General features: G+C 40.2%; 1 protein-coding gene across 1 annotated transcript in view; it reads right to left on the bottom strand.

Annotated features, from left to right (window-relative positions):
- plxna4 (plexin A4) overlaps positions 1-26,176 on the bottom strand; it is a 213,231-nt gene that overhangs the window by 42,160 nt on the left and 144,895 nt on the right. The window contains exons 6-12 of the mRNA XM_056235791.1: positions 19,643-19,766; positions 13,136-13,289; positions 10,369-10,468; positions 10,141-10,255; positions 4,127-4,327; positions 3,566-3,662; positions 2,021-2,211 (exon numbers count right to left, since the gene is read on the bottom strand). Coding sequence (XP_056091766.1) covers positions 2,021-2,211; positions 3,566-3,662; positions 4,127-4,327; positions 10,141-10,255; positions 10,369-10,468; positions 13,136-13,289; positions 19,643-19,766 — 982 coding nt within the window. The remainder of the gene's footprint in view (positions 1-2,020; positions 2,212-3,565; positions 3,663-4,126; positions 4,328-10,140; positions 10,256-10,368; positions 10,469-13,135; positions 13,290-19,642; positions 19,767-26,176) is intronic.

Below are 26,176 nucleotides of genomic sequence, written 5' to 3'. Positions count from 1 at the left end.
GGTAATATCGATATCCAAATGGCTCTGACTGTGTGTTTAAATTTTAAATATGCCAGTGTAATATGAACAACCCTTTCTATACAAAAATTTTGAAGTACATTATAGTACTGTCATAACTTATCTCTCCAGTAATCCAGTTTAATCAGTCTTCCTCTTTTATGATACTATCAATGTCTTTACAATGCCCTTAAGGCCTTATAGCTTCATGCGACCAGTTTGAGTATTACAATATACCGAATGATTATTTAAAATGAAATAACAGACCCACTTTGGTGGTTTACTGGAAAGTCACTGTAAAATTGCAACCTTCTGCTGAGAGAATGAAGCAGGAGTGTAAATGAATATGAGAGGGAGTGAGAAACAGTAGTCTCTTTTCATTAGGAGATGGGGAGCTGATTAGATTTGTGACTTTGACAAGCTAATTGACGGTTGTTGGAGGAAAAACACTTAATCACCATCCACTTCAATGTCAGAGAAAGATTCCTCATCTACAATGTCACAGTAATAGAGTGCATTAGAATACATTACGACCTGTGAGCCGATCAATTGAAAGAAAGACGCAGAGAGTGATAATCAGAGAGAGTGAGTATTTATGAGGCATGAGGAGAGCTCCGATCTGCAGATGGAATAAAAAAATAAAAGAGGAGCTCAGTCCAGGACTTCCCTTTATAATACCCGTGGCTTTGCTTGTCTTCCATTTCTGTCTTTCAATGGGTTAATTGGCAATTAGAACCTCAGCTCTGAAGATGTTTGAAGGGATAGTAGTGACCGACTTTAAATGGATTGTACATTTGTAAAAAAAATCTAGGTACATTTGCAGAGTGAATTTAGTATATTATTAGTGCTCAAAGTATTACACTTTAGTCCATAACTTGCTGTTTGTACTACAGACAATGATAATTGTGCGGCTTGTTGAGTATTTAACTTTTCTAAGAGATTGGACACAAGATTTTTGTCTGACGGATGATAAATCTGGGGAAATTATTGTATAGACAAAACATCAGAGAGACTAGAAACTACCCAGATGATCTTAGCAACTACACAGCAATGCCTTGACAACCACCAAAATCACCCTATAGCATTATGGTGGCAACTTCCGCTGGAGCAAGTTTCACAAATCTAGTATTTTGCCCAAATTTATGTCTAGTTGCTTAGAAAGATTTTGAGCAGTGATCTCTTTGGCTCAAACTGGCTAATAACAGAACAGAAGATGATGATGAGTTTGGCATTATGCTATCTATAAATTCGCCATTCACATCCACTACATTCCATACTTCTATATTTTTCTGTGAACGAACGGTTCCATGTGCCAACAGGTTTCTGCGTTTGATTAATAAGCTTCAGACACATCTGCTGTCCGTCATTCAGAGCCTGTGGCAAACAAGTAGCATTTCCCTTTCCGCTATGTTCATCAATCATTTTGATGGGGTGCTACAGATGGGGTTGGTGGTGCAGAGGCTTCTATGTTCCTCCTTTCCTCCATCCATCCACTGTTCCTCGCCATTCTTTCACTCTCAGTATTCCACCCAAGGTCGCACTTCCATCATATCTCTTTCAGCAATGCACTCATCTGTTCATCCTTCACCTTTTTTTTCTCTTAATATCAACTGTTCATCTCCACAATGATGGTTAACCATAAAACATGCATATGTCAGTGAGTACAGCTGAGATATTTATTTATGTTACAAGGATTTTATTGTACCTGTGGAATGTGATATAAATGGAATAGAATAAAATTGTATAGCCATTTACAGCTCTCCATTGAGAATCTTTTCACTTCTAAACCAGTCATAAAAGTACAGGCCTGGCTATGGGAGTGACCTATATACTGTATAGAGTGGGGTCCAAAGGTCTGAGACCAAATTGAAAATTCTTAGTAATCATGGTAATTTTACATTTAAATTTTCACAATTTGTAATAATGATATAAAAATAAATATCTCAGGTAGTGATCTCAGACTTTTGGAACCCACTTTGTGTTACAGTATGCTTTCATATGTACTGGTGCACCATAGTTTTACCTTTGTGATTCTGGGGTGCGTGCACTTGCTATTGATGCCATTGTGCTCGAGCCACATGCTCTGCGGGTGAGGACAGTGCTGTTTCAGAGAGCAACGGTTCTCTCCCTTACACCACACACAGCCAAACAGAGGGTCCGCCTTCAGACACAGTCCACAGCTTTCCCGCCGTGCGTCACACTTGTACAGGTGCACTGGAGATACAGGGAGGGCAAAGGTCAAGTCATGTTGGGAGACTCATGGGACACTGATCAAAGCAAAATGGAAACCGATGTAATTTGCAGCAATGGCCAGAAATATTTCTAAAATAATGGAAAAACTATAGAAAAGATAACATATTCCCTATTTTCTTGCTTCCTCTCAGCTCTAAAGATAATTGCTCCTCTTCTCTCCTCCCTGGTACAGTGATATTATGTTTCATCTCCATGGCAACCAGACAGGCATTTTTAATTGCTATTAGATGCTTGTATGATCCGTCCATCAATTGCTGCCCCCGGAGTGGCTCCCCCTCAGCGGGAAGCAAGGGAGGAATCTCACATACTTTACTTCCCCTCTTAAATTAGCCTAACCTTCACACAGGCACACACACAGCACTTTAATAACACATTCACATGCATTCGTGCTATGTTCATTGATTTGACTTAAAGCAGGGGGGCATGTTTAACTTTAATCCAAATCCATTTCATATCAATGAAAATGTTTTTAGAACTTCTAGTCTTGACATTGAGCTTAAATGTTTAAAAATCTCTGAGGGCTCAAACTGCCTCTGTAATAAGTCTGAATTTTCCTTTAATGGTCAGAGCATCTTTGTAAGTGCAAAAAATCATTTTCTTAATCAGTATGTTTGTCTTGTTTTCCAGTAAAAACAGCTAAACGTCCACTTGAGAAAAATCACTGGAGAAGCAAAAATACAAAACAAATTAAAATGCAATATCATGAATTCAGTTTATTTTTCTTACCCCATTAGCAAATTGTCTTTGAGCAAAAATCGGAGCAAAAAAGATTAAATATTATATATAATAATAATAAATAAATACAATTAAAATATATAATTATATCAAATTATGATCAGACAAAAAATATTGATTATGATGAAATGGTTTTGGCATAGTTAAGACATCAGAAGCTGTAGAAGGTTTTATATTGGATTTCAGCTTGTACTGGGTTGAGTTTAAATACATTATATTCGGTCATATCTGTCATTATGTCTCTGTAGAAGGTGTTTGTTGGCTACAGGCCTCTAAATGGCCTTTCTAACAGGTTCATTTGAACACTTAAATACTATGGTAGATCTAATTGTGACATGTCTCTGACCTGTGTGGTGCAAAGATATACACACAGGGAGAAGATGAGAGGTGCGGACATGAGATATTGTGATAAATTAAGTAAAAAAAAGAGAGAAATAAAGAGATGATGAAGAAGTTAAGCAGAAACCAAGGCTATCTGCAGTCAACTCCACCAGGATGTCAGGGGATGGATGCTGCAAGTCTGTTGCCATGGAGACTGAATCCAGGGGTACTAGCAGGGCTGCTGGATCAGAGACCTCACCTTTGTTTTGGGCCGGGTTGTCAATGCTGAAGTCTCCGTTCCAGATGACCATCAGATCCACAGGGAGGCTACTCATCTCCATCCCATCATACAAGTACTGTAGCCGTGGGAATGAGAGAGAGAGAGAGAGAGAGAGAGAGAGAGAGAGAGAGAGAGAGAGAGAGAGAGAGAGAGAGAGAGAGAGAGAGAGAGAGAGAGAGAGAGAGGCACACATTTACTAGTTTTCTTCACTGGAAGAGTGCTTTTATCATTCTTGGCAGGTTCATCCTCGGGTAAGTCATCACAGCACACAGTGGAGAGGACTCCAAAATCCCTACACTGCTGATGCTGGGAGAACAAGCAAACATGCACTAAATATTCAGGGCAGAATGCACTTGTGACTAAAATAAGCCGCTCTTACACAATTTCCAAACAACCGCTCCCTTTTATCATGTCTAAGACTTTTTGTGTTGCTTAAAATTCTGCGCCTTGTTTCTGAGAGTACCCTTGTGTCCACAGACAAATTCGCTGAAACGTTTACTTAACACACTCATAGTCATACACACACACACACAGTCTTACCGATGTGTTCTGGCACTGTACACTGGAGCTGTTGAAGCGGAGGGCAGGAACTCTCTGCTCCACACCCTGTATGGTGAGCACACACTCGTACCCCCGCTGGCCCGACTGTGGCTGGGGGAGGTTCTTGGCCCGAAGGGTGATGGGTTTCACCACATTCACTGGAACTAGGATACGATCCGCTGGAAGCAGCTGAGGACATTCCTGCATGAGAAGAACAAACTGCAAGGTCACAAATTGTAAGTATCAAAAGATAAAACAAAGAGATCCCTTAAAATATGTCAGTGTCCCTGGTGCTTCCTTTAGGTTGAGCCTAATAAAACCTCAAAATGGGTGTGGGCCTGTTCTTAGTATCAAAAATCTATCTTGACTGCTCACTGGGCTGAAAGGTTGGGCCAATAACGATGGTCTGAAGCTTATTAGCATGGCTGAATTGCTCTGGGGCACAGTTTAAAAAAGTCATTATAGATAATTTGACAGCATATCTACAAAACGAAAATAAAAGTGAGTGCTGTTAATTCAAGCAGACAAAAAGATGAAATTTAAAAGGGAGAAAGAGGATAAAGAACTTTTCAGTGTATTTTTTTTTCTTTCTAAGTCCCTGTCTGACTACACTCTATAAGACTGATGTAACGTTGTCTTTCAGATACTACGGAAGAAACCAACGAGGTGGCGCAGAGTGGTATTTATGCAGTGCAGGGTGTTCAAAGTGCTCAGGCGGCTTTTGTAAGATGAATACAAACTGAGGTGCTATCTGAACCAAAGCGGCTACAGAATGCAGATTGAATACTGAGTGTGAATTTAAAGATGCGCCGCAGTCCGACTGCAGCGAGGTAATATTTTGTATGGGCATGAGGTTGGGCCTTAAACCCCTTTTCAGTTTAACTTTCATACAGGATATTTACAGTACAGGAGACACTCAGTGTTTCAGTTTACTGCACATGAATGCACACCTTCACAAGCAAGGGAGAAATAGACACTTAACTTAACATGCCAAATAAACAAATACACCACCCACATGCATAATTACAGTCTTAAAACTGCAAAGACACTACAACACCCCCACCCCACACACTGACCATCATATCTCCACCCACACCAGCTCCAGATATTAAAGTCATCAGTAAAAGACGGGAGTAAAATGCACACCCATTCCGCAGAGGGCAGCCCTACACTGACCCAACTTTCTGCCAATGTTTTGGTCTCTAAATCCTCATTTAGAGCCCCAGCACCTTGATAATAGCTACTCAGCCCCATGGTCTACAAGGGCCTCTCTAAGTCCTTCCCCAGACCACCCTCCAAGGATTTATGTCCCTATTACACTGATATAATGTGAACATGTTTATTGGCAGCAGTCTCAGTCATAAATAAGGCATGACAAGGGAAAACCGCCCACTAAAACACCAATATCTTTGTCCATCCACACCCAAGTCTCTTCAGCCTGCCCTTTCTTCTTTGGGGAAGGTGTCTGGCCAGCCCCCCCCCCCCCTATCCCCCCCTCTCCCCCTATCCCCCCTCTCCACGCCTCTTATTGACGGATGAGCAGGGCTCTGCTGGCAGCTTTATGCGGAGGGAGATTGACTCCAAGCATAACAACAGTATAATTGAAGGCTGAGAGGAACTAATATGGAGTCTTCAGAGACACTGAAGACTAGGGCTGTTTTTGTCAGGCCAGGTTATTAAGTATTTACAAGGAGGCCGAGAAGAAAGGACAGAGATGTATACAATGAGAGAAAAAACGGGACGGGAACAATTGAAACACACTATATTGCTGATTTCTAAACCTAAGACAGTTTCTGAACGATTTCGCCAAAGAATGTCGCCAAGATTTTTAGAGGGGAAAATGGTGATGGTTATGGCAAGTTGCTTGTGGGGATTGACCCAGTAACATCATGGTCTCAGAGCCTTTACACCACTTTACCCTATCGGCAACAAAATAGATCTTGTGGTCTTTCTGCTTTGAACTTAACTGAAGCAGATCAAAAAAGTGGCCACACTTCCTGTCTTGAGGCTCAGAAAGAGAGCCAGTGTCCGTTGAGTCCACAAAGAGAATGATTCCAGTAGCCTCGAGCCAGATACAGCTAAAGAGTCTTACTGGAAGAGATGTTAACAAAAAAATGCAGAGACGGTAATTCAAAATGCATTCATGTGACAAATGACTTGACATTGCGGTTTCCTTCCTTGTCCGTGACGCGCGTCAAATCTGACAAGACGTGCCCGAGGCGGCTCATTTGAGGTGGGAAAACAAAGCAGGGTTTGATTAAAAAAAATGGAAATTATCATTATAAATAGGCATTTTACAGATAAAAAAAGGCTCTTGAGAGTGTTTACAGTCTTGGTCTGAGCAAGAGAGGCCCGAGGGTGAGCTGAAGCATAATGATGTGTTTGTCAAAGGGACGTGGAGTGAGGCAGACAGCAATTGGGCTCTCGATTGTTTACTACCTGGGGGGGGGGGGGATCGCATTCAACTGACTGCAGCTGAATCTCCAACGTCTCAGAACAGGACTGATATAATTAGACACTGAAGAAAGAGATACTGTAGGTGGGGAAAAGATTTAAGTTCAGTGCGTGCGCTTCTGTTAGAGATGCGCCGAGACAAAGATAGTCATTGAGTGCGAGCGGGGAGGAAGACGCCCTGGCACAGAGAACAGAGGGTAGCGAGCTGGCACGGAGTGATAGATCCATAATTAGAGCTGTTTGAGTATGTATGCATAATGGCAGCGTTCAGTCGGGTAGAAGATGAAACGCCTAATTCTCTCCACAGCTCTCGTGGTGTTAGCTGGATGATTACCGAGGCTTCCCTGCACTCCTTGCGCTTTAACATGCCTCCCTACCGCCAAAGGCAAAAACCCTCCTCTCTCGTTCCTTGCCCCATTTCACTTCCTGGGGCATCACACATACTCTCATCCTCTCACACCTCTGACATTTCCTTTCTTTCATCTGTTTGTTTTCACTCTCACTCCCCTCACGAGCTGGTATTTTCTTCTTCAAGTCTTGTCTTCCACCTCGATCTAAATGATTTTTTACCTCAAAGTTTCTCCCCGAGGAAGGCAAAGCAGAGAGGCTATCTCATGGTTCTGATCTCAGACCCAAATCCTTCTCTTCACAATCTGCAGCTCGGTTGTACAAAGCCGCCAATTGTGCCTGTCAATTAACATCTTAAGATGGTAGAGAGTTCACTGTATCGATCAGTTCCTGTTTCCCACACCTCTCTCCTTTTCTTTCTAATGCCTCATCTACCATATTGTTCCAAAATGTAATGAGCTACCTCACTTTCTCCTGTCTATAGGCAGCTTTCTTCTAAGGCAGCATCTTAACAGTCATGGAAACTCAAAAGACTGATTTGGATCGCTTTACATGGGCGGTAAGTCCATGTCATAAATAGTTATCCTCATGCATGGAAGACTCCACTCACAATTGATTTCAATACACATAAAGTGAAAAAGGTACTTTGTGTTAAATGGTCAAATTTCAATCATTGAAAACTCTTACATTTTACTTTATATTTACATTTATATTTGTTTACAAGACTAATTTAATGTATTTAAGCATGATTAAAAGGTTTATAGGTTCATGGGAATTGGTCTAGTGTCAAGCTTTTGACTGTTAGTGTATCTATTATTCAAAATCACACCACAATTTCACATTACCCGTCGGTAAGGCATGCTGTAAACAGGCACTTTGCAATTCCTAAAAGGAGGTAAAAAGCTAAGCTATAACAGAAGTTGTTTTCTAAAGTGCAGTGGACGTCTGGGTTAGGACGGCATGCATTTAGTCATGCATCATTATGCCAGTAGCCAAGAATGAGACATGGGGGATTGACACAGCCAGCAACTGGCAGGATTTAGTACACACACTCTAGCCAGAGAGTAAATCAAGACTCGTGTATAGGACAGTTGGAAAACAATGTTCACAAAAAAAAACCAAAAAAAAAAACCTGGACTGAACAAACAAAAGCATCATTATTCCATAATTACAGGGAAATATGTCAAGACTTATAGGATTACAATCAACCACTGAGTTAATCCACTGACAGAGCTTACCTCAAAGCATCTGACACACTTTACCCCACAGTTACTATTTTGAAAAAAAAAAATGCCTCATTTAATAATTCTTGGCTAATCTATAACCCCCAAAAAAAGAAGAACAAAAAAGTGTGTGGTTTTATACAGTGGCAATTTATCGATATGCAGACTTGAAAAAGTTTGCCGTCACGTAAAACTAATTTTACCTGGCATATAGAAAATGCTATTACAAACACTGTAAAACATTATTGTTGGTTTAACTTTTGCCGTAGAATTTTTAATTCACTGAAATAAAAAAAAAAAGTTAATACAAAGATGGAGATAATTTAATCAACAGAAACTCAAAATATTATGCTATCTGAACCATCAAGTGATCTACGTTGACTTGACAAAAGAAAAAAAAATTTGTGGTAACAAATCATGAAATACATTTTTTACAGTGAATGCTAAATACTTTTCTCACGTGCATCTCTCTGAATATATACACGTATTATGCCACGTTCCCCTACTTTATATAACAGGATAACATTGATACATCCTGGATATATTATGATGTATAACTGGAAAAACCAATTAAAATGAGAAACTAACTGAGAAGTGAAAATGACTTCAAATATTAGAATTTTGCCACCAAACATAATTCCTTTGCTGCTGTTGTTAAACGTGTCACACAAATTGAAATATGATAATGAAACTAAAAGCATACAGCTGAAGAAGATCCGTCAGATATTTAAATGTGAGAGACTGTGAATCGCAGACACAATGTTGGTAAATCTTGCCAGAGACGACATTCTGATGCTGTGGCACGTTCTATTTATGAATGTGGACTGTTCTCCTGTGCTCACAGGCACATATTGAAAGGCTCAGACTACAGGGGGGCTTTCTCGCTTCCATCATCCATTGAAAGACAAGTCCGGATTATTCAGATCACTCTCAGCAATCCCTTAATTGGTATAAAACACAGAAATTCATCTGTGGAAGTTCAATGCAAAAGGTCATCTAATTTCTCCATGCAAAGTTGACTCGTCAGCGTCTGCTCGGAGGATTTGCACGGTAAACATCCCCAGTCATTAATTCTAAACCACCCGGAGTTTGGAAGCGGATCTGAGACCTCCGGTATGAGGGGTTAATGAAATCCAAATTAAACTCATTAACTGGACAAAACACCTGCCTTAAAACAAAAATCAAACAAAAACATCCAGTGGAAATGTCATTACCGTGCTAATATTCAGTTCCTGCTTTGTGTGCAAGTCGCTCAACACACAATAGGGAATCCTAATATTAAACTGGTCAATATTGACAGCGTGTCCATTTGATAATTGGAACGCCAAAAGCTGGGAGCCAGAGAAACGCTTTGTTAAGAGATGTTAATGAATGCTAAATGATGAGGATACACATTTGTGTGTCTAAAACACATAGCCTCAGGGGGCAGGTGTCCTCATAATTCATTACGCATTTCAAAGCTAAGCAAACAAGCACGATGTACATAATTGTATGTTCATGCTAGCTGCAGACTTTTCTTCAGTAGCATGGTGCAAATGAAATAAACACATTGTGATCTGTGCCATGTAGACCCTCGGGGAGGGATTAAAGGGCGCATCAGTGAAACAAACTCGACGGCTCGAACCTCCTTGGCATCTTTCTGAGAGCGAGTTAGGAAAGTGCCGAGCCCCAACAGCAGCTTTTAATTTATCTGATGGGCCTGCGGTGGCCTAAAAGCATGAGAGTAGTGCCAATATTATTGATAATTTACATGGAAAAAGATGTTGGTGGGAATCCAGATATTAATATGAGAGATTTAATGAGAATTAAGTCGAAAGCCAGCAGACGTGTAAGAAGTGGCTCAACGTGATGGGGTGAGGCTGGGTAAGTTCTCACAATCGGGACAGGACCTGAACTGCACCTCTGCGCCAATTAACTCATTTAGGTCCAATTGAGAATGATGATGGCCAATTACAAAACCTGGTGTGTGACCAAACACAAGTAACTCACCTCTGGCTGTTTGACACGGCCCTCCTGGAAAGAGCAGCTGCTCGGGTCATGGGTGCATGTGTGACGGTATTTGCACCAGTGGCACTGGTATGGGCTTCCGACACAGGACAGACACCTGAGACAAGGAGAGGGTGCAGATTTAGATTTAGATTAGTTCAAGTATTCTTGAAAATAGATGGGATGTTACACTACTGCACAACATCAGTTGTAAATACAAAAGATACTCACGACTTGTGAACACTGCAGTTGTAGAATACAAAGCTAGTGTTGGCAAAAGCTAGTCCTGTCTCTTTTGATTTGAGGTAGAGCTGGACAATCTGATGGTCACCTAAGAGGCAGGAGGAAAACATTAAAAGTGTTGACATAGTTGCTACATCAGTCTATATAAGGCGAGTGAGCTGCCTACACAGAAAGTAGATTGTTCCAAAAGGTGAGTGACAATGCACTACAATGTTATTTAGACACTAAAAAGTATAGAATTAAAAAAAGTGTTTAATTCTTTTTTTCGTTTAAAAAAGGGATTCATTTACCCAATATTTGAGTAAAGTCTGTATACATAATATACAATGATAATTAACTCATTTTATGATGAATGGTAGTGCAACACGCAATATAAATAAAATAGCCACTTGGCAATTGGTAAAGTCATCATGACATTGCAGCAGCCATTAGAAGATCCGGTTCCCATAGAAACAGTCAGTGTCCTGAGACGTGCACACTTGGGACTCCACATGCGCATTGGCTGGACCAACCTGAAATAACGCTATTTGAGCATAACAAACAACATTTATGGGTAGGGTCATATCAGCAGTTTTTGAGATTTAGGCATTTCCCCATTCAAGTAGATAGGAGTTTGTTTTGCATGCTCTGGAAACCTGCCCAAAAACATTGCAAATATAACCGACTTTCCTCAAGGGACTTTGTGTCTATTATGCTTTTTAATGCTTAGATTATCACGCTGTTAGCATAGCAACATGCTAATTCAAAACACTAAGTTTAATATAAACTAGCAATTATCTCATTCATACACCAACGACACCAAGCTGTCTTAATTAGGTTATGTAGTAAGTAGTTATATAGTGTGTGGATAATAGAGTAGCTTTTTGAAGCTAAGGACTAAGGTGACTGCTCCTCTCTGCCAAAAATGAGCTAAAACCCTTCCCATGAAAAAATCCCTGAAGAAGAGGAGAAGAGACGCAGAGTGAGAGAAAGAAACCTGTACGAGTTAATGCAAATGTGGCACAAAAGTGTCCATCTTCAGAGTGTTTTTGTCTGAGCAAATGAAGAAGCTCATGTTTAATTCAACATGCCGGACACGACATCTCCCGTCTCAAAGGAAGATCATACTTTTTCCCCCATTCTCCATCTATTCCAGTCTCTCCTTTTCTCACATATTTCTCTTCAACCTCTTTCTTGTTCTCCTAATGCACTTCCCTTTCCTGTCGTGCGGTGTTTCTTCAACAAAGAGCGAATCATTCATCAATCACTGTAAAGTGTGCCTGACATTGAATCTGTCCTAATTAGCTCACCTAAATGTTACCTTGATGGCTGGTATCTCCAGTGTGTGTGTGTGTGTGTGTGTGCAGGCCCCCTGCCACCCGCTGCAGACTATGTCCGCCTTTAATGAGTCACTCAGGACATACTCGGTTACCATGACACTAAGAAATGAAAGGAAAGTGAGGAATATGGGAGAGAGCACGAATAAATGACCTATAACTGCAGGGGTATATGTGTGTGCATACAAAATCCATAAAAACGCATCTTGATTCACAACTTTAACGTTATGACGCATCCCAGTATTAGGGGTTAAATACTGTATGTGCATGATAGTGATGGTGTATGTATCCAGTAGTGTGTGAATGTGTATAAGTGTGCACCCTCAGGTGTGTAATAGTGTACTTATGCAGTGGTGAGAGAGTGTGTTTTTGCACTGCGGCATTTCAGAGCTCTGGGCCCTTGCAGATTGGGCCGACCTGTAATTTCATGGTGGCCTGACTAGCATGCATCATTATTCACACACCTCACACCCCTGCGCACGGCTCTTTCAACCTCACATCCAGGCCGCTGTGCCACTTACTAGGATAATTTGCGGGTTTTTCTATCCGAGATGCTCCGAAAGAACACTGTTGCTTCCATTCAGCCTTGTATTATGTTGTTTTACTCCCCCCCCCCCCCCCCCCCTCTCTTTTCTACCTGTTTTTGCCCTGGAAACACAAGCGGAGGAGTATTCCCTTGTTTCTGCAGAAGCAAGCGTCTTCATTATCCTAACGCTGAGACGTTTCCATATTATGAAAAATTACCAGCCTCTAGACAGCTGCCCAGATGTGCGCTCATTTCAATTATGTCAGGGTAACCAAGCACGTCTTAGAGAAAAGAGAGGCGAAAGAATGGCATCTACGAGAGTGTGGAAGATGATGGCAAAATGTTCTCTCTTGAAAAATCTTTTCTCTCTCTTATCTGCTGGAGTGAATGCTGTCAAAACCATTTCAGCCGAGCAGATGGAGTGAAGAGTGTCATCAGTTCAGGAGATCCAATCCAATCACTTTACTTGAAAAATCTCTCAAACCTCTGTGCCAATGGAGCCTCAAAATGAAAGACTGAAATGGAGAGAGACAGACGAGAGAGCAGGAGACAGAATGCCAAAACTGCCTCCCTCTTGACGACCTTTATTCGCTCAATTACAAAACACGTCCTGCGGCAAAAGTCAACAGCTGCAGGCAAGATAATGAGCATGTAAACTTCCATCTCTGCTCAGGTGTTTATGTCTATCACTCTCTCCCTGTCTTAGACAGTCTTTCCTCCTTCACTCTGATATAAATCCAGCATCTCTAGAGTCTGGAGCAGATTTCTCAATCCAGCGTCTCCAATTATAAAACTGTCACAGTCTCACTTTTAGTCTCAGTCTATTAACACTGCCACAACAAACATCAACATTCAGGCCTTTCGCCCAATTTCCTCTTAAATTTGACAGGTTAGTGACGGCATATGTTCACACCTTGGTCTACGACAATGCGTGGAACTTCCTTCTCCGCAGGAGAGCTGCAGGTAATGCGGTTCCCTTCGACCAGACCGTCCATCTCCGCCAGGTCCTCAAAGGTGCAGTTGACCCCCGCAGAAAGTTCTGGCACATTATGTGCCTCCAGCACGAGCTGTCAAGGAAAAAGAAAAAACAAGCTGAAGTTATACAGGGGAAAAAATAAAAGGCAATAATGGACAAGACAAACTTTGGTATGTATCGCAAACTGACACACCATCTTTGTGCAGATAATAAACTCATTTTTGCTGCCGCTGCTGCTAAAACTGCTGTAACGTGGATATTTTCTCACGTCTGTGATTTGAAAGGCTCTTGAGAGAGAAGGAAGTCTGCAGACTCCACACATGGGAAATCTCAATCCAGCCGCAGACATCAAGACATCCCAGAAAACACACGTAGCCATTCCATAAATATCCCAGCTGACACGTGGCCAACCGCCCAGCGAAATCAGGCCATTGAACCAGCGGCCACATATCTCCTAAATTTCCTGGAGGAAAATGTCCAGAGACATCAAGAGATTTCAGTCAGCCATCAGTCAGCCCGTACTGACTCTAATGTGTTTCACTGAACTCAAGTGGGTGGGAAATTGAGAGAGAGAGAAGGAGAGAGTGAGAAAGAGAGAGGGCTATGGGGTGAGAGTCTTCATTCTCTTTTTTCTTTATACTCTGTCTCTGTCCTCTCCATCTCTGTTACCCACAATGCCTTCTGGCTCCCAGCCTTCGAATGAATTTCAAGCGCTGCTCTGAAGCACATGTTGCCTGACACCAGAGTCAGATGAAGTGAGAAACGAGGGAACGATGGCAAAGAGAATAATGAAAAAGAGCAACTGTCATGAGACAAATAAATGCCCCCTTTACACCTGCCAATATATTGGCTGTGTTTTTTTGTTAGTTTTTTTTTTTTAATGAAAAGCATTCTGAATTATCCATCATTGTTTCTACAATTTGATAAATGTGCAAGGAGTAAAACAATATCCAGATACCATCCGGATACAAAACGCATGTTATAATGTCAAAGAATGCACCAAATAAAGAGATTGCAGGGAGATAAAATGATGAAGTTGTATACAGTTAGAAAGACACAGTATGCTGCCGCTCTCTGTCAGTTTGACTCTGTTGGGGGTCAGTTTGGGAAAGCGTGTAGTAATGCTCTGTGAGGGCATCAAGGGAGGTGAAGTGGATAAAATCGGAATATCCACACTAATAGGAAGCCGCAGCCTTGCATAGAGTGGCCCTGCACCCAGCATTACATTGGTGATATGGCCTGAAACACCCTTTACTCAACCGAACGGCTGACCGGGGCTGTTTTTAGATTGCTGTTTAATGAAAAGGCAGGGACATGTTGCAGACACTTTTCCCATCTCTCCCCCTCTCTCGCTGTTTTCCGCTTTCCCATTAAAGTTCAGGATGCACCGGTGGATGGCGGCGCCACTCTGGGATTTAATTTATTTTTCCTTTTAGAGAGAGATGCAGAGAGAATTTCTTCAATTACATTTCAAGCAGCGGCGAACAAACCCTCGCTGGCCATGATAAATATGAAAATCATCCCTCTCTGAGAGGGACCCTACAAACAAACAAAAAAGGCCTCTTGCAGCAGAGGGTACGACACAAGGAATATGGTGTCTTTGATTACCTCCTACCTCAACAGAAGAATGCATCAAGACGGCAGACTCTCACGAACTTCAGATGCTGATGCGGGTTTCTAATTACGCTTCAAGATTTGCTAGTGAAGGGAAACAGAGCTGTCGATGTACCCCCAGAGACCCAGAGAGCTGTGAGATTCTACCTATTGTACCCCGCCCGTGTTGTACTTTAAAATCCCATGGATAAAATCAATCTACATTTAAATGAATTCTGAGAGCACCTATAGCACATCCAGCCATGACTGATGTTTTCTTTAAACAACTAGTTTAGAAGTGTAATCCTCCTTCAGGATAATGTTAAAGCTGTGCTATGCTCTGCTTATCGAAGCCTTTGTATTATCTAAAAGAAACTTTTTTGGTAATGGACTCAGTAATATGAACAAGAGCAGTTAAAATAAATAAATAAATTCCGTGTAGGATGAGCTTTACTGTGGTACTGCTGCTTTACTGCTAGGTGAATGTCCAGGAAGAGCTTATGGATAAAATGTGAAATAACATGAAATAATCGAAAAAGAAAAATGTTTTCTTTTTGATGAGAAACTTATTTCAATCCCTAAATTCTCCCTGCAGAATGAACAAAGAAGCTTTGTGCTTATCTCCTCAAACAAATATTCAATAATGAAAAAGGTCAAGAAACAGCATGAATGCCTGTAGTTTATTTCTGTGTACAGTTTGCAATTTATTGCATTGTAGACGTGTTGTTTTCCTCTCAGTAATTCCAGTTTGAAGGAAAAGGTCAATTTGACGCTGTCTGTGTAAATTCCTAACCAGTCTTTTCATAATACACACACACATAAATAATATAATCATATATATGTAAAAAAAAATACTGTAGTAACTGTTATAAGATTTTAAATCTCTCTCTCTCTCTCTCTATATATATAGGTACATTGTCAAAAAAACATCACTTAGTATGATTCATAAGCTGTTTTCCTCATGGGGATCAAAAATGGACAAGGATTTCGGATATTGCCATCTTTATGGGGCAATTTTTTCCTCCTTACACACACACACACACACACACACACACACACACACACACACACACACACACACACACACACACACACACACACACGCACACACGCACACACACACACACACACACACACACACACACACACACACACACACACACACACACACACACACACACACACACACACGCACACGCACACTCACACACACTAAAACCACTTGGACTAATTCAACATGTCTAAGCTGGTCAAAGATTGTGAAAATTGAGCTCATTATTTGAAGATTAAAGCCTTAGCACTCCCAGAACACACCTGGACAGTTTATACAAGGACTTCTTGTGAAATGGGAATCTGGCGATATGATCACATCAACTCTTCATCGACTGAACAGCTACTACTGAATATCCTGACATCTGCTTTTGACCGGTTGCCTAGATACAGTCAACATGCATGCTCTAATATTGAAAGAAATACAGGGCTTATATATGGAAAAACACTGCTGTGTAAATGATTTAGTGTATCTAAACATATCCTAGGTACTGATTAAGCATCACTTTGTAGCACACATGTACCTAACGTACACGCTGGGCAGTTTATTAGCTCTTATACAGCCTAGTAGTAGAGGTTTTGAATTTGGGCCCAGAATACAGATCCTGAATCAGCTGAAAGGCAGGCTTCTCTAGTGGAGACGTTAATCTGATATAAAGGCTCTGAGGAGGTGCTGGATTACATGAGGATAAGGTCTGAAACCATGGCCTGCTTTGATGGATTTTACACACACACACACTGAACGAGCGGTAGAGTCAGCACGGCTAGGTTCAGCCAAAAATAAATAAGTAAATAAACACCAATAAAAAAATGAACTGTCCTGACTAAGGATAGGGGCACGTACAGCAGTGACTGACATGAGGAACGACACAAGGTAACGAGTCAATACGACACCTTAACTGTTTACATGTACAGCAATTTTCTGATATTAATCCGAATTTGCTCACATTCGGGTCATGTAAACACATTAACCTAATTGGATTACCAAATTAAGCCAATTTTCTGGTTCCTAGAAATTGATTTATCCGAACTTTGTGTTATGTACCTTATTTGCAAAACCTTAACTGAAGATACATTTAGATCTGCGCATGTCCAAACATAGGTAATTCTGGGTGATATTTGGCATAGTTAGTTGTAAAAAGCTGAGCTTCAAAGAAACATTTATGGAATGAGGAGGAAACTTAGTTCTGGCAAACAATAAAAGAAGAGTCTCATGTCCTACATTTAGCAATTAATCAAGTTCTTGCATGTTATTGTTAAGGACGTGACTAAAAAATAATGAGTTTATTAAATTACTGCCTACAATTTTATTAGAAATGGCCAAATTGTAATTCATGTAATTCATTGAATTGAATTTGAAGTGACAATAAATGTTTTATGTTTTTATATGTTAAACATACGAATACGAGTGAATGTATGCATATTTTAAAATAAAATATTATTATATCTCAATAGTTTAAATTGATCACTTAACTACAGTACATTCTAATTTCTATTTCTGTATTCCCTTAAATCACTTTTAATCTTCAATTATTTAATTACTTTAAAGCTGCAGTCCGTAGCTTTTCCTCTTTGTCGCCATCTCTGTTTGAAGTCTGCAATTGCAGTCATTCGCGGAATTATTAATTTTACGTGAGTTGTACATCGGCATGAAACAGTGCGGATGAACACAATGTTGTGAGGAGAGTGCGCGTCGCGGCTGTCGGTCACAGCGCCGGTGTGGATAACGTTACAGGCATTCAGAATCACACATTCTACTTTTTGGAAGTACAGGATGACCAACATAAGAATTTTCACCGGAAAATGTCATCTGAACAAGTAAGTAACATTCACTTTTGTTCAGATCAACTACAGGGAAAATGCATTGATTGCACTGCAGACAGTAAATCGCGCTGATTAAATCTAACGATCGCTTATCATGTCGAACCGTGCAAATTATACTTTGTTCTCAAATTGTTAATGTTAACAACATCAGCTTTGCGTGACTACCGTAAAACTTCAAATAGTAGCCCGGGCTTTTATTTTCCCAAATCGTCGAACTGCACCGGCTTGTATTTGAGACAGGCGTCTATATGAGACAGGCCTTTATAATTTAGTGTTGAGATGTTGTTCATTGAGTGTATAGGCCTGTCTCTAATCTCTAAAAATCTCCAAATGCTCCACGTGAAACTGCGGTCTTCCGACCTTTTACTATCGCGTCAATTGATTTTGATTAATATGCGCGTGGGAGAGAGAGCAAGACAGCGCTCGTGTTGTTTGAAGACGTGAGAGTGCGTGCGCGCGCGCGGCCGGGGCGCTCTCTCTCTCGTAACGCGCCCTGTCAAGCGCAGCAGTCATTCTATTCTACATCACTCATCGATCAAAAAAGGCTTTGGAGGGACAAAAATTTACTTTGGCGGCCGCCAAAAAGCGGACAATCTGACGGTTTTAGAGGATTGAATACAACCCGAAACTAAAAAACAGACCCGGCCTCTATTTGAGACCGGCCTTTATTTACCCAAACCTGCAGCCACACCAGGCGTGTAAAAGAGACAGGCGTCTATTTGGGACTCGGCTATTATTTGAAGTTTTACGGTACATTTAATGTGTTTTATGGTTACCTGTAGTTCAGAATTCATATTCTCCATAATAGCTAAACGAGAAAGGCACAACAAAGGAAGCTCCATAACTGTATGAATTAAGCAAACAATTTTGGTACTGTTACACAATTGAACTATTGAAATGTCTTACTTGTCCAGCAGAAAAAAGGGTCTCTTCTTCCGTTTTGAACCCCTTCAAAACACGGAGTTCACGCACCAAATGCCCTGCCTATGTTCCTTGTGTTCACATGAGACGGTTGCTGTCTTTCTCTAGCCACTTTAAATCTGAAGTACGAAGTCTTTTGGGTTTTATAACGGGTGAATCTCCAGTTGACACTGATGATTGTCGTTTGGATCTTTCTGGATCCGCCATAAGTTCAATTATGTAAAGTGCTGCGAGAAAAGGCATCTCTACTCTCCCCAACGTCAACATCCTCAAGCGCAGTATAGCCGGCTAGCCGAAACTCCTCCTTTATGTGTACGGATGTGACGTAATGACGCAAAGACATGCTCGAATTTCCCGCGGAAACCCACCAGTACCACTGGAAATAAAATCATTATTACAAGCTAACCATTTTGAATCGAGCTACGGCAAGCAGATAGTTTTGAACACTGGCTGAATATGTTTTTTTTTAAATAATTATTTTGGATTATTTTTAACTTGAAAAAAGTTACGGACAGCAGCTTTAAATAAAAAGACCAATAACACCCGCTCCCCCACACACATTTTTTTCTTGCTGTGGAGCATGTAAACACCTTTTCAGAACAACAGTTTAACCAGAATATGTATTTTATTCAGAAAATGATATGCATATAACCGGTCAATGCTAGATCTCATCAGGTACAGGTACTGTTCACCACCCATAAACACACAACTAATAAGCTTTGTCTCATGTGTCCTAAGAGCCTAGACCTAAAAGTCCTAGTTTCACTGAAATAACATGGCACGTGTGATACGGTCAAACTGTATGACGCGTCTTCATAAACCCATCAGTGCAACAAGCAGATCCATAAAGGCAGAACTTGCATGATCACATTAATGATGGAGCCAGAAAAGCAATGGGCTCCATAACTGAATTAGTGAAGGCTAATGTCAATATGTCCAGCTTTATCCTCAGAAACACTTAAATGAGGTTTAGTATTTCCTCTGTATACCTTAAGGATATTTCATGGTGTGATTACACAGAAGGAACAAAGGTGAGAATTTATTATTAGTGCTCACCATGACACTGTATTGGGACACGGAGATGTTGTTGGGATGAACGCTGAGTCTCACACACTGCTTTATATCAGAGGCGAAACGGCGAGGCTCGGATGACCGCTCACACTTTTCCTTCCTGGTGCACCTAGAACAAAAAATGATGAAAAGAAATACGTGAGCACCTGAGGAGGGGAGAAAGACAGCATGTGAAAGGAAGACAAAGCATTTGATAGAATGGGGGGAAATAAAAACAGCTGCACAAATGCATCCAACCATCTCCCATATGTGACCAGCACAGCATGAAGGAAATGGAACACAAGCTTGATTACTAGTCCAAATCCATGCATTATATTTCTGTTTCATATTTCAGGAGAGAGAGAGAGGTGGGACAGAGATAGAAAAAGACCAGTGGTTGTGGTGACTCTATCCTGTTTCTGCTCTCTCGACAGTCCTAAAACAACAGCGACTCTATTTATGGAAGCAGAGCAGGCCCAAAGGGCCGAGGGACAAGCCAGCTTTGTGTTCTACCCTTAATGAAGCGTATTCATCGCTCCCGGGTTCTGCAGGTGGGGAGGATCAGAGCTCAGAGACCCCTCCCCACCCTTTAGATTCAAACACCATCCACTCTGATCTGTTCACAAAACTGGGTCACAGAGCCGATGAGGAGACCACCCTAACACTGTGACATCTAATCCAGACACATCAGATTACAGGCCCACGGTTAAGCACGTTTAAGACTGTTTTACACTTGCGATTTTTAGTTGTGACTGCTTGACTTGCAGGGTTACGTACCTGTGCTAAAGAACCCAGATACCAGTATGTTGGGCTGATTTCAAGCGGTGGACAAACATGAATATTGTCCAGGACCCTGTGACAATTCACCAATTAAAAATGATTTATTAACCACATCTAAAAGCGCACTACTGAGCCATACATTTAAAATTTTCTTAGGATTTAACATGACAACACTACAAACAATTATTTACTGTATAAACAGATGTCCGAATTATTAGGCAATAAACTGAATAAAAAAATATAACGTTGAATTAAAAATACATTTTCCTTAAAAAGTTTTATTTAATTTTCCATTCTTTAAATGGGTAACACTTTACAAGAAGGTTTCATTAGTTACCATTAATTAACTGCTTTGGTTAACATGAACTAAGAATGAACAATACGTCTACAGCATTTGTAAATCTTAGTTAATTTCAACATTTACTAATACATTTTTTAAAATCAAAAGTTGTTTTTGTAAACATTATTTAATGCACTGTGAACTGTGAACTAAAAAGATCAAACAATGAACAACTGTCTTTTTATTAACTACCATTAACAAAGATTAATAAATAATGCATTGCTCATTTTTAGTTCATGTTAGTTAATACATTCTCTGGCTGTGATGATGCACTACTTGTAATCATACATAAGGTATAACCTCATATGAAAACATACTATTGAGTCTTACATTTAAACATTTCAAAATTCTACCTGCTTGTATAGTACAAGAGTGTGTAAAACAGCCTGCTCTGTCTGGGTTTTTAGCCTGTCATTCCGCTGACTAATCCAGATTGGCTTTATTCAAATCTGTGAAGCAATTAACTACGAATCAGCACAAAGTCCTTATAAGAGGGAAAGAAGTTTATAACGGATGACAGTTGTGACAGGGTTTTTCACTGCAGAAAAGGAGAGAGGAGAGAGAGGTAGGACAGTGGATGAATTGAAAAGTTAAGAAGCCTAACATGGAGAACTCGGAGAACAGAATGGGAATAATCTGCTGGTGAAAGAAAGAGGAAACGAAAGAGATTTAAATGGCAACAATCATCCTCTTTCTCTGTGCCTCTGTGCTAAGCAGGTCTTAGATGCATTTAATCAGAATGGCCTCCTTTGTAGCTCCAATCACACAGCCTGAATCCCTTTCTGCCGCTGATTTAATAAGCATGCTGTGTACAACGTGTTCAAACGCACACACACACTTACGCTATAAGGTGGATCTACGGGTGTAGTGTAGCATTCTCAGAGTACTGGGAGAGAGACAAACTGCTTATGCGTCTCTGGATGATTTGGGGAGGCTGTGCATACTGCAGTTAGACGCACCGGTCAAAGGCTTTTGATAAAACATCACATACAGTGACACCTAACAAGTCTCTCAAGCCTCTCTTGGTCCGCAACCATTACACAAGACTTCAGGATCAGGAAAGTACATAGGCAGTGAAGCCTGTTTAAACACAGGCATAATCTTTCTCACCAATAGGGGGCGTATGAGGGTTGTCTGTATATAATTTCGAGATTACAGGGACTTTGACATGTTGTGGCTGAAACAAGTCAGCACTGCTTGTAAAAACGGGAATATTTCTTATTTAAAAGGGTTATAAACGAGATGCCTGCCTATGGCCTGAAAGCACTGTAAAAACATTTATGAGCCTTCATTTATGAGCTTGTGTGATACAGTCCTGGAGACAAGTGAGAGTGGTATGTTTGTGTATTTCATTTCTTTAATAAATGAAAAAATCACTGGCTAAACAATGACCCTACTTACTTTCAATTTCCCATTTCCTTTATAGTGAACAATATGTTACTTATATGAACAATGTTAAAAATAATAATAATAATAATAATATATATATGAAATATCCTATAAAATTCATAACATATTATCAATATAGTGTATTATTTAATTTACTTTTATAATATAAAAGTATATTAGGCCTATATAATACAATATATGTTATGATATTGCATCTAATAAACTGGTGATCTCCTTGATAAGTGAGCCTGCGCACATCTGTCAACACATGGCAGGTTTGTTTTAATACCTTATCATTAGTAAAGTAAACTGCTCTATTAGAAGACTAAGCAGTAATTTGTTTCCCTCGTTATGTAAATGCTGCCCAAACATGGAGAAATGCGGTACTTTGATGAATAATGAACAGGAAATGAAATCGCATCAAAGCGATCAGACAGACGGGAGCGCAGAAGTGGGCATGCAAAACACTAAAGACGGCCTCCTGGCATCTCGCCTGCCCTCTCTCTTCCTGTTCCCCTCGTGACCCTCCGTTCACTCTGCTCTCTGACACACTGCCCTAAATACCATTACATCACTCATGCCAGCAGAAGAGGAAATAAACAAACAAATAAATAAATGAATAAAAACATGCATGTCATTAGTGCATTCAATTGCCAGCTTTGCGTTTTGATCGAGGGGAAAGACTTGTAGCGAGCTTGCAACGCCATCCCTCACATCAAACCCACAGACAGAGAGAGAGACAGACTACTACAGATGTCTTTAGAAGAAAGCAGCTAATAGAGTCAGCCAGAAGCAGCTAAATTAATAAATTCTGCTAAAATAATAAATCCCTCAGGGAGTTTTATTCAACAGAGTTTTAGTTTATTACTGTAGGAATGATCAGTATAAATAACAGCATAAACATCATAATAAAGATCCTACCTTTTAGAATAACCTTAGAATTGAGAGTGTGGTTTTAAACGCTACCCGTATAAACAGATTACTAGACTGTTTAAAAATAAAAACTTTTACAGTGAAATGCCTACCGTTTCTCAGCCAATTCAACTCCAAATGTCTCATTGAATTTCCATTATGCATAAAATAAAATTCACAGTACTTTATTGCAACTGAGTTCAGTTGAAAGAAGACAATGTTTGAACTCTAGCCAGGTCATGCTCTACCATAGTACAGTAACATATTAACATTATTTATGGAGGAGTCGATGCATATTTGAATATGCACTTAAATACACATTCATCATAATGGTTATCAAGCCTCCCACTGGGATGGTTTCCCAATGGTTAAGAGCAACCAAACGGATGAGGAACGAGAAGCGGAAATTGAAACCCCATCCAAGTTGCACATATAAAGTACAGTAGAAAATGAGATACTTTTAAAATGCAGTGTGATACCCAGAGAGAAAGGGAGCAAGGGAGAGCATTGACAAAAGAAGGAGCATCCACACTGACAAATGGCAGGTTTAAATTTAGAGTCAGCGCTGTGAGCCAGACCCTCAGAGCCCCCTGTGAGAGAAGAGCAAGTCGGTCACCATCGTTATGGAGAGAGCAAAGAAGAGGGATGGAAGGAAAGAGGGAGGCACGAAGCAGAGAGAAGGAAGGAGGGGAGAAGACAGAGGAAGAAACTCGTGCAGAGTCATTACGCAGCCCAGTGGCTCTGACCCGATTATTTCCAGCAGAGACCTTGGGGCCACTGCCCCCCACTGGGCCACAAACCTCAGCTGAGTGGAAAATTAGTGTGGAGCACCCAGGGAACGACCCCAACACACGAGGCATACTGAGACACACAAACACACGCTTGCACAAAAACATCTAGGCTGCAGCAGTCACTTTGCACCATTTCTAAAAAAAATACAATTCAATATCATACCGGGATGGGTGGTATGTATCGCAATACAGTTTTTTTTTTTTACTGTATATTAAAACGTTATAATGATAATTTTGGTAACACAGTGAATTAAATATTTGACAAATTAAAGGCACAGTACTTTGCCTCATGATTTTTTTATGTGGAACTTGATGGATGCAAACCAAAAGATTCATGAAAAAATGAACAAGTCTGTCAGCAGTGCATAAATTATTACATAATGTGAATTCTCAGTTTAAAACAAAAGACTCAAAACAGATGTAAGAGTCAATTCAACATGCCATTTGTAAGTTGTAAGATTTACATGATTTAATTTGATTGATGGTTATATAAATTATAATATTATACATGTCATTATTTCTGATATGTGTGGTCTTCCAATGTGTGGTCAGAAAATATAACTGAGGTCAATGGGAACTGAAAATGTTGTAAATAAATGATAACTGAAAATTTTCATTTTTGGGTGGACTATTCTGTGTTTTGAAGTATAGGGAAGGATTGAAGTAGATAAAGTACTTTTGCCTAATCCTACTGACCACAACACCAAATCTGCCTAAAACCTCAGAATCTGAGTTTCATTTCAAAACACTTACATTTGACTAGAATCCTTCCGACTGCAGACTACGGTGAAGCTGGAGAGACACATTACCTATCAAAGTCACACACACCCACACAAATACCCACAATTCATCTCAATGCCATAAAAGCATCAAGTTATCCGTGACGCAGCAGCCCTCGCCTCAAAACTCGCATGCAATTTCGGGAGCTGTCAAAAACACCTCAGACCGGCTCCTTCATCTCATCTCCCTGCTGTCCCTGTTCCTCCTGGGCCAGGGGACCCATCTTACCCTGCTAATATTAAACAGATTATCTGTCTCCTACAACACCACGTCCCCTACAGATCTGATCAAACATTGCACATATTAACACCCGGCTGTCATGATATAGCTCAGAGGAACGTTTACAACTCTTTTATCTTTAAACGTTTAGATCGAGCAGACAGATCTTTTTCCTTTTAGCTACAGGGGTCAACTGAGTTTTCAGCAGAAAGAAATACGCATGCGAGAACACGGAAGACCTCTAAGAATGACCGAAAAGACAAAGGCAGAGTGGATGTGAGGACAATTAGACTCTTTGTCTTCAAAGTTATACAAAGCATTTTAAAGAGGTCACACTCAATAAGACTCCGCCTAAGAAAGGAGAGTAACTTGAGAGTGTGTGTGCTATAGATAGAGCATCTGTCCTCTATCACAAAGGGCAAACAAGCGGTTTTTCAGCCACCTGAGAGAATGACGCAACAGGTCCCCGTGTGCCCAGAGGAAAAATCAATGTGCCACTCTAACTAGAGAGAACAATCTGATCTGGTCGAATATTTATGAAAACATTTTGCTTCTGTGCCAATGCAGTTTCAAAAAGAGTTTGTGACCTGGCACATTTCTGGAGCTATTTGGAAGAGTCTGTGTAGCTGTGAAACACGCATGACATTTGAAACCTGTGTAAAATTAGGCTTGTATCCTATACTGTGCTGGTTCCAAACTGTACACCTGCAGCAGTGAACACAATGTTCTTTCCATAAATCACTGTATTTATTCCCACACCATTATAGACCATTCAAACACATGGACATTCATGAAAAGAACATCTTTCAAGATAAATTTAGAAGCACATTTTACAGCAGTTTTTTAGTTGCTATATCACACTGTGACGGTAACTTTTTAAAGGAGCTCAGAAAGGTTATTGTAGACCTCAAATAATTTGGAACATTTGTAATTTGAGGTGTACTGAGACCCAGCATGATCAGTCAGTTTTTGGAAGCAACTAGCTAAAAGTAGCACTGCTACTAACTTAACACATTTTCAGTAGCTTAGATTTTTCCAATGTGTGGCAGTTTAGCATACTAATGTGCTCAACTTATTTTAATGATTTGGTTAGAATGTTTGATTTAAATAAATGGATACTTTATTTTGGTGTCTTTATTACACATCACATGTACTTACTGTATTAATAACAGTAAATTATGCATATTACATGGAACTAACCCTAAACCAAACCCTAATCCTAACCCTATAGTAAGTACATGTTGTTAATTACTATTACTCAGAACTTAAATGTATAATTACACTGTAACAAGGACACCTTAAAATAAAGTTGTTGTTTTTTACATTTCA

Source organism: Rhinichthys klamathensis, unplaced genomic scaffold (assembly GCF_029890125.1).
Source record: "Rhinichthys klamathensis goyatoka isolate OS25496 unplaced genomic scaffold, OSU_Roscu_1.1 h1tg000430l_1, whole genome shotgun sequence".
In the NCBI taxonomy this organism is placed as follows: domain Eukaryota; kingdom Metazoa; phylum Chordata; class Actinopteri; order Cypriniformes; family Leuciscidae; genus Rhinichthys; species Rhinichthys klamathensis.
The sequence above is the reverse complement of the archived record's forward strand: the minus strand, read 5'-3'. Positions and strand labels throughout refer to the sequence as shown.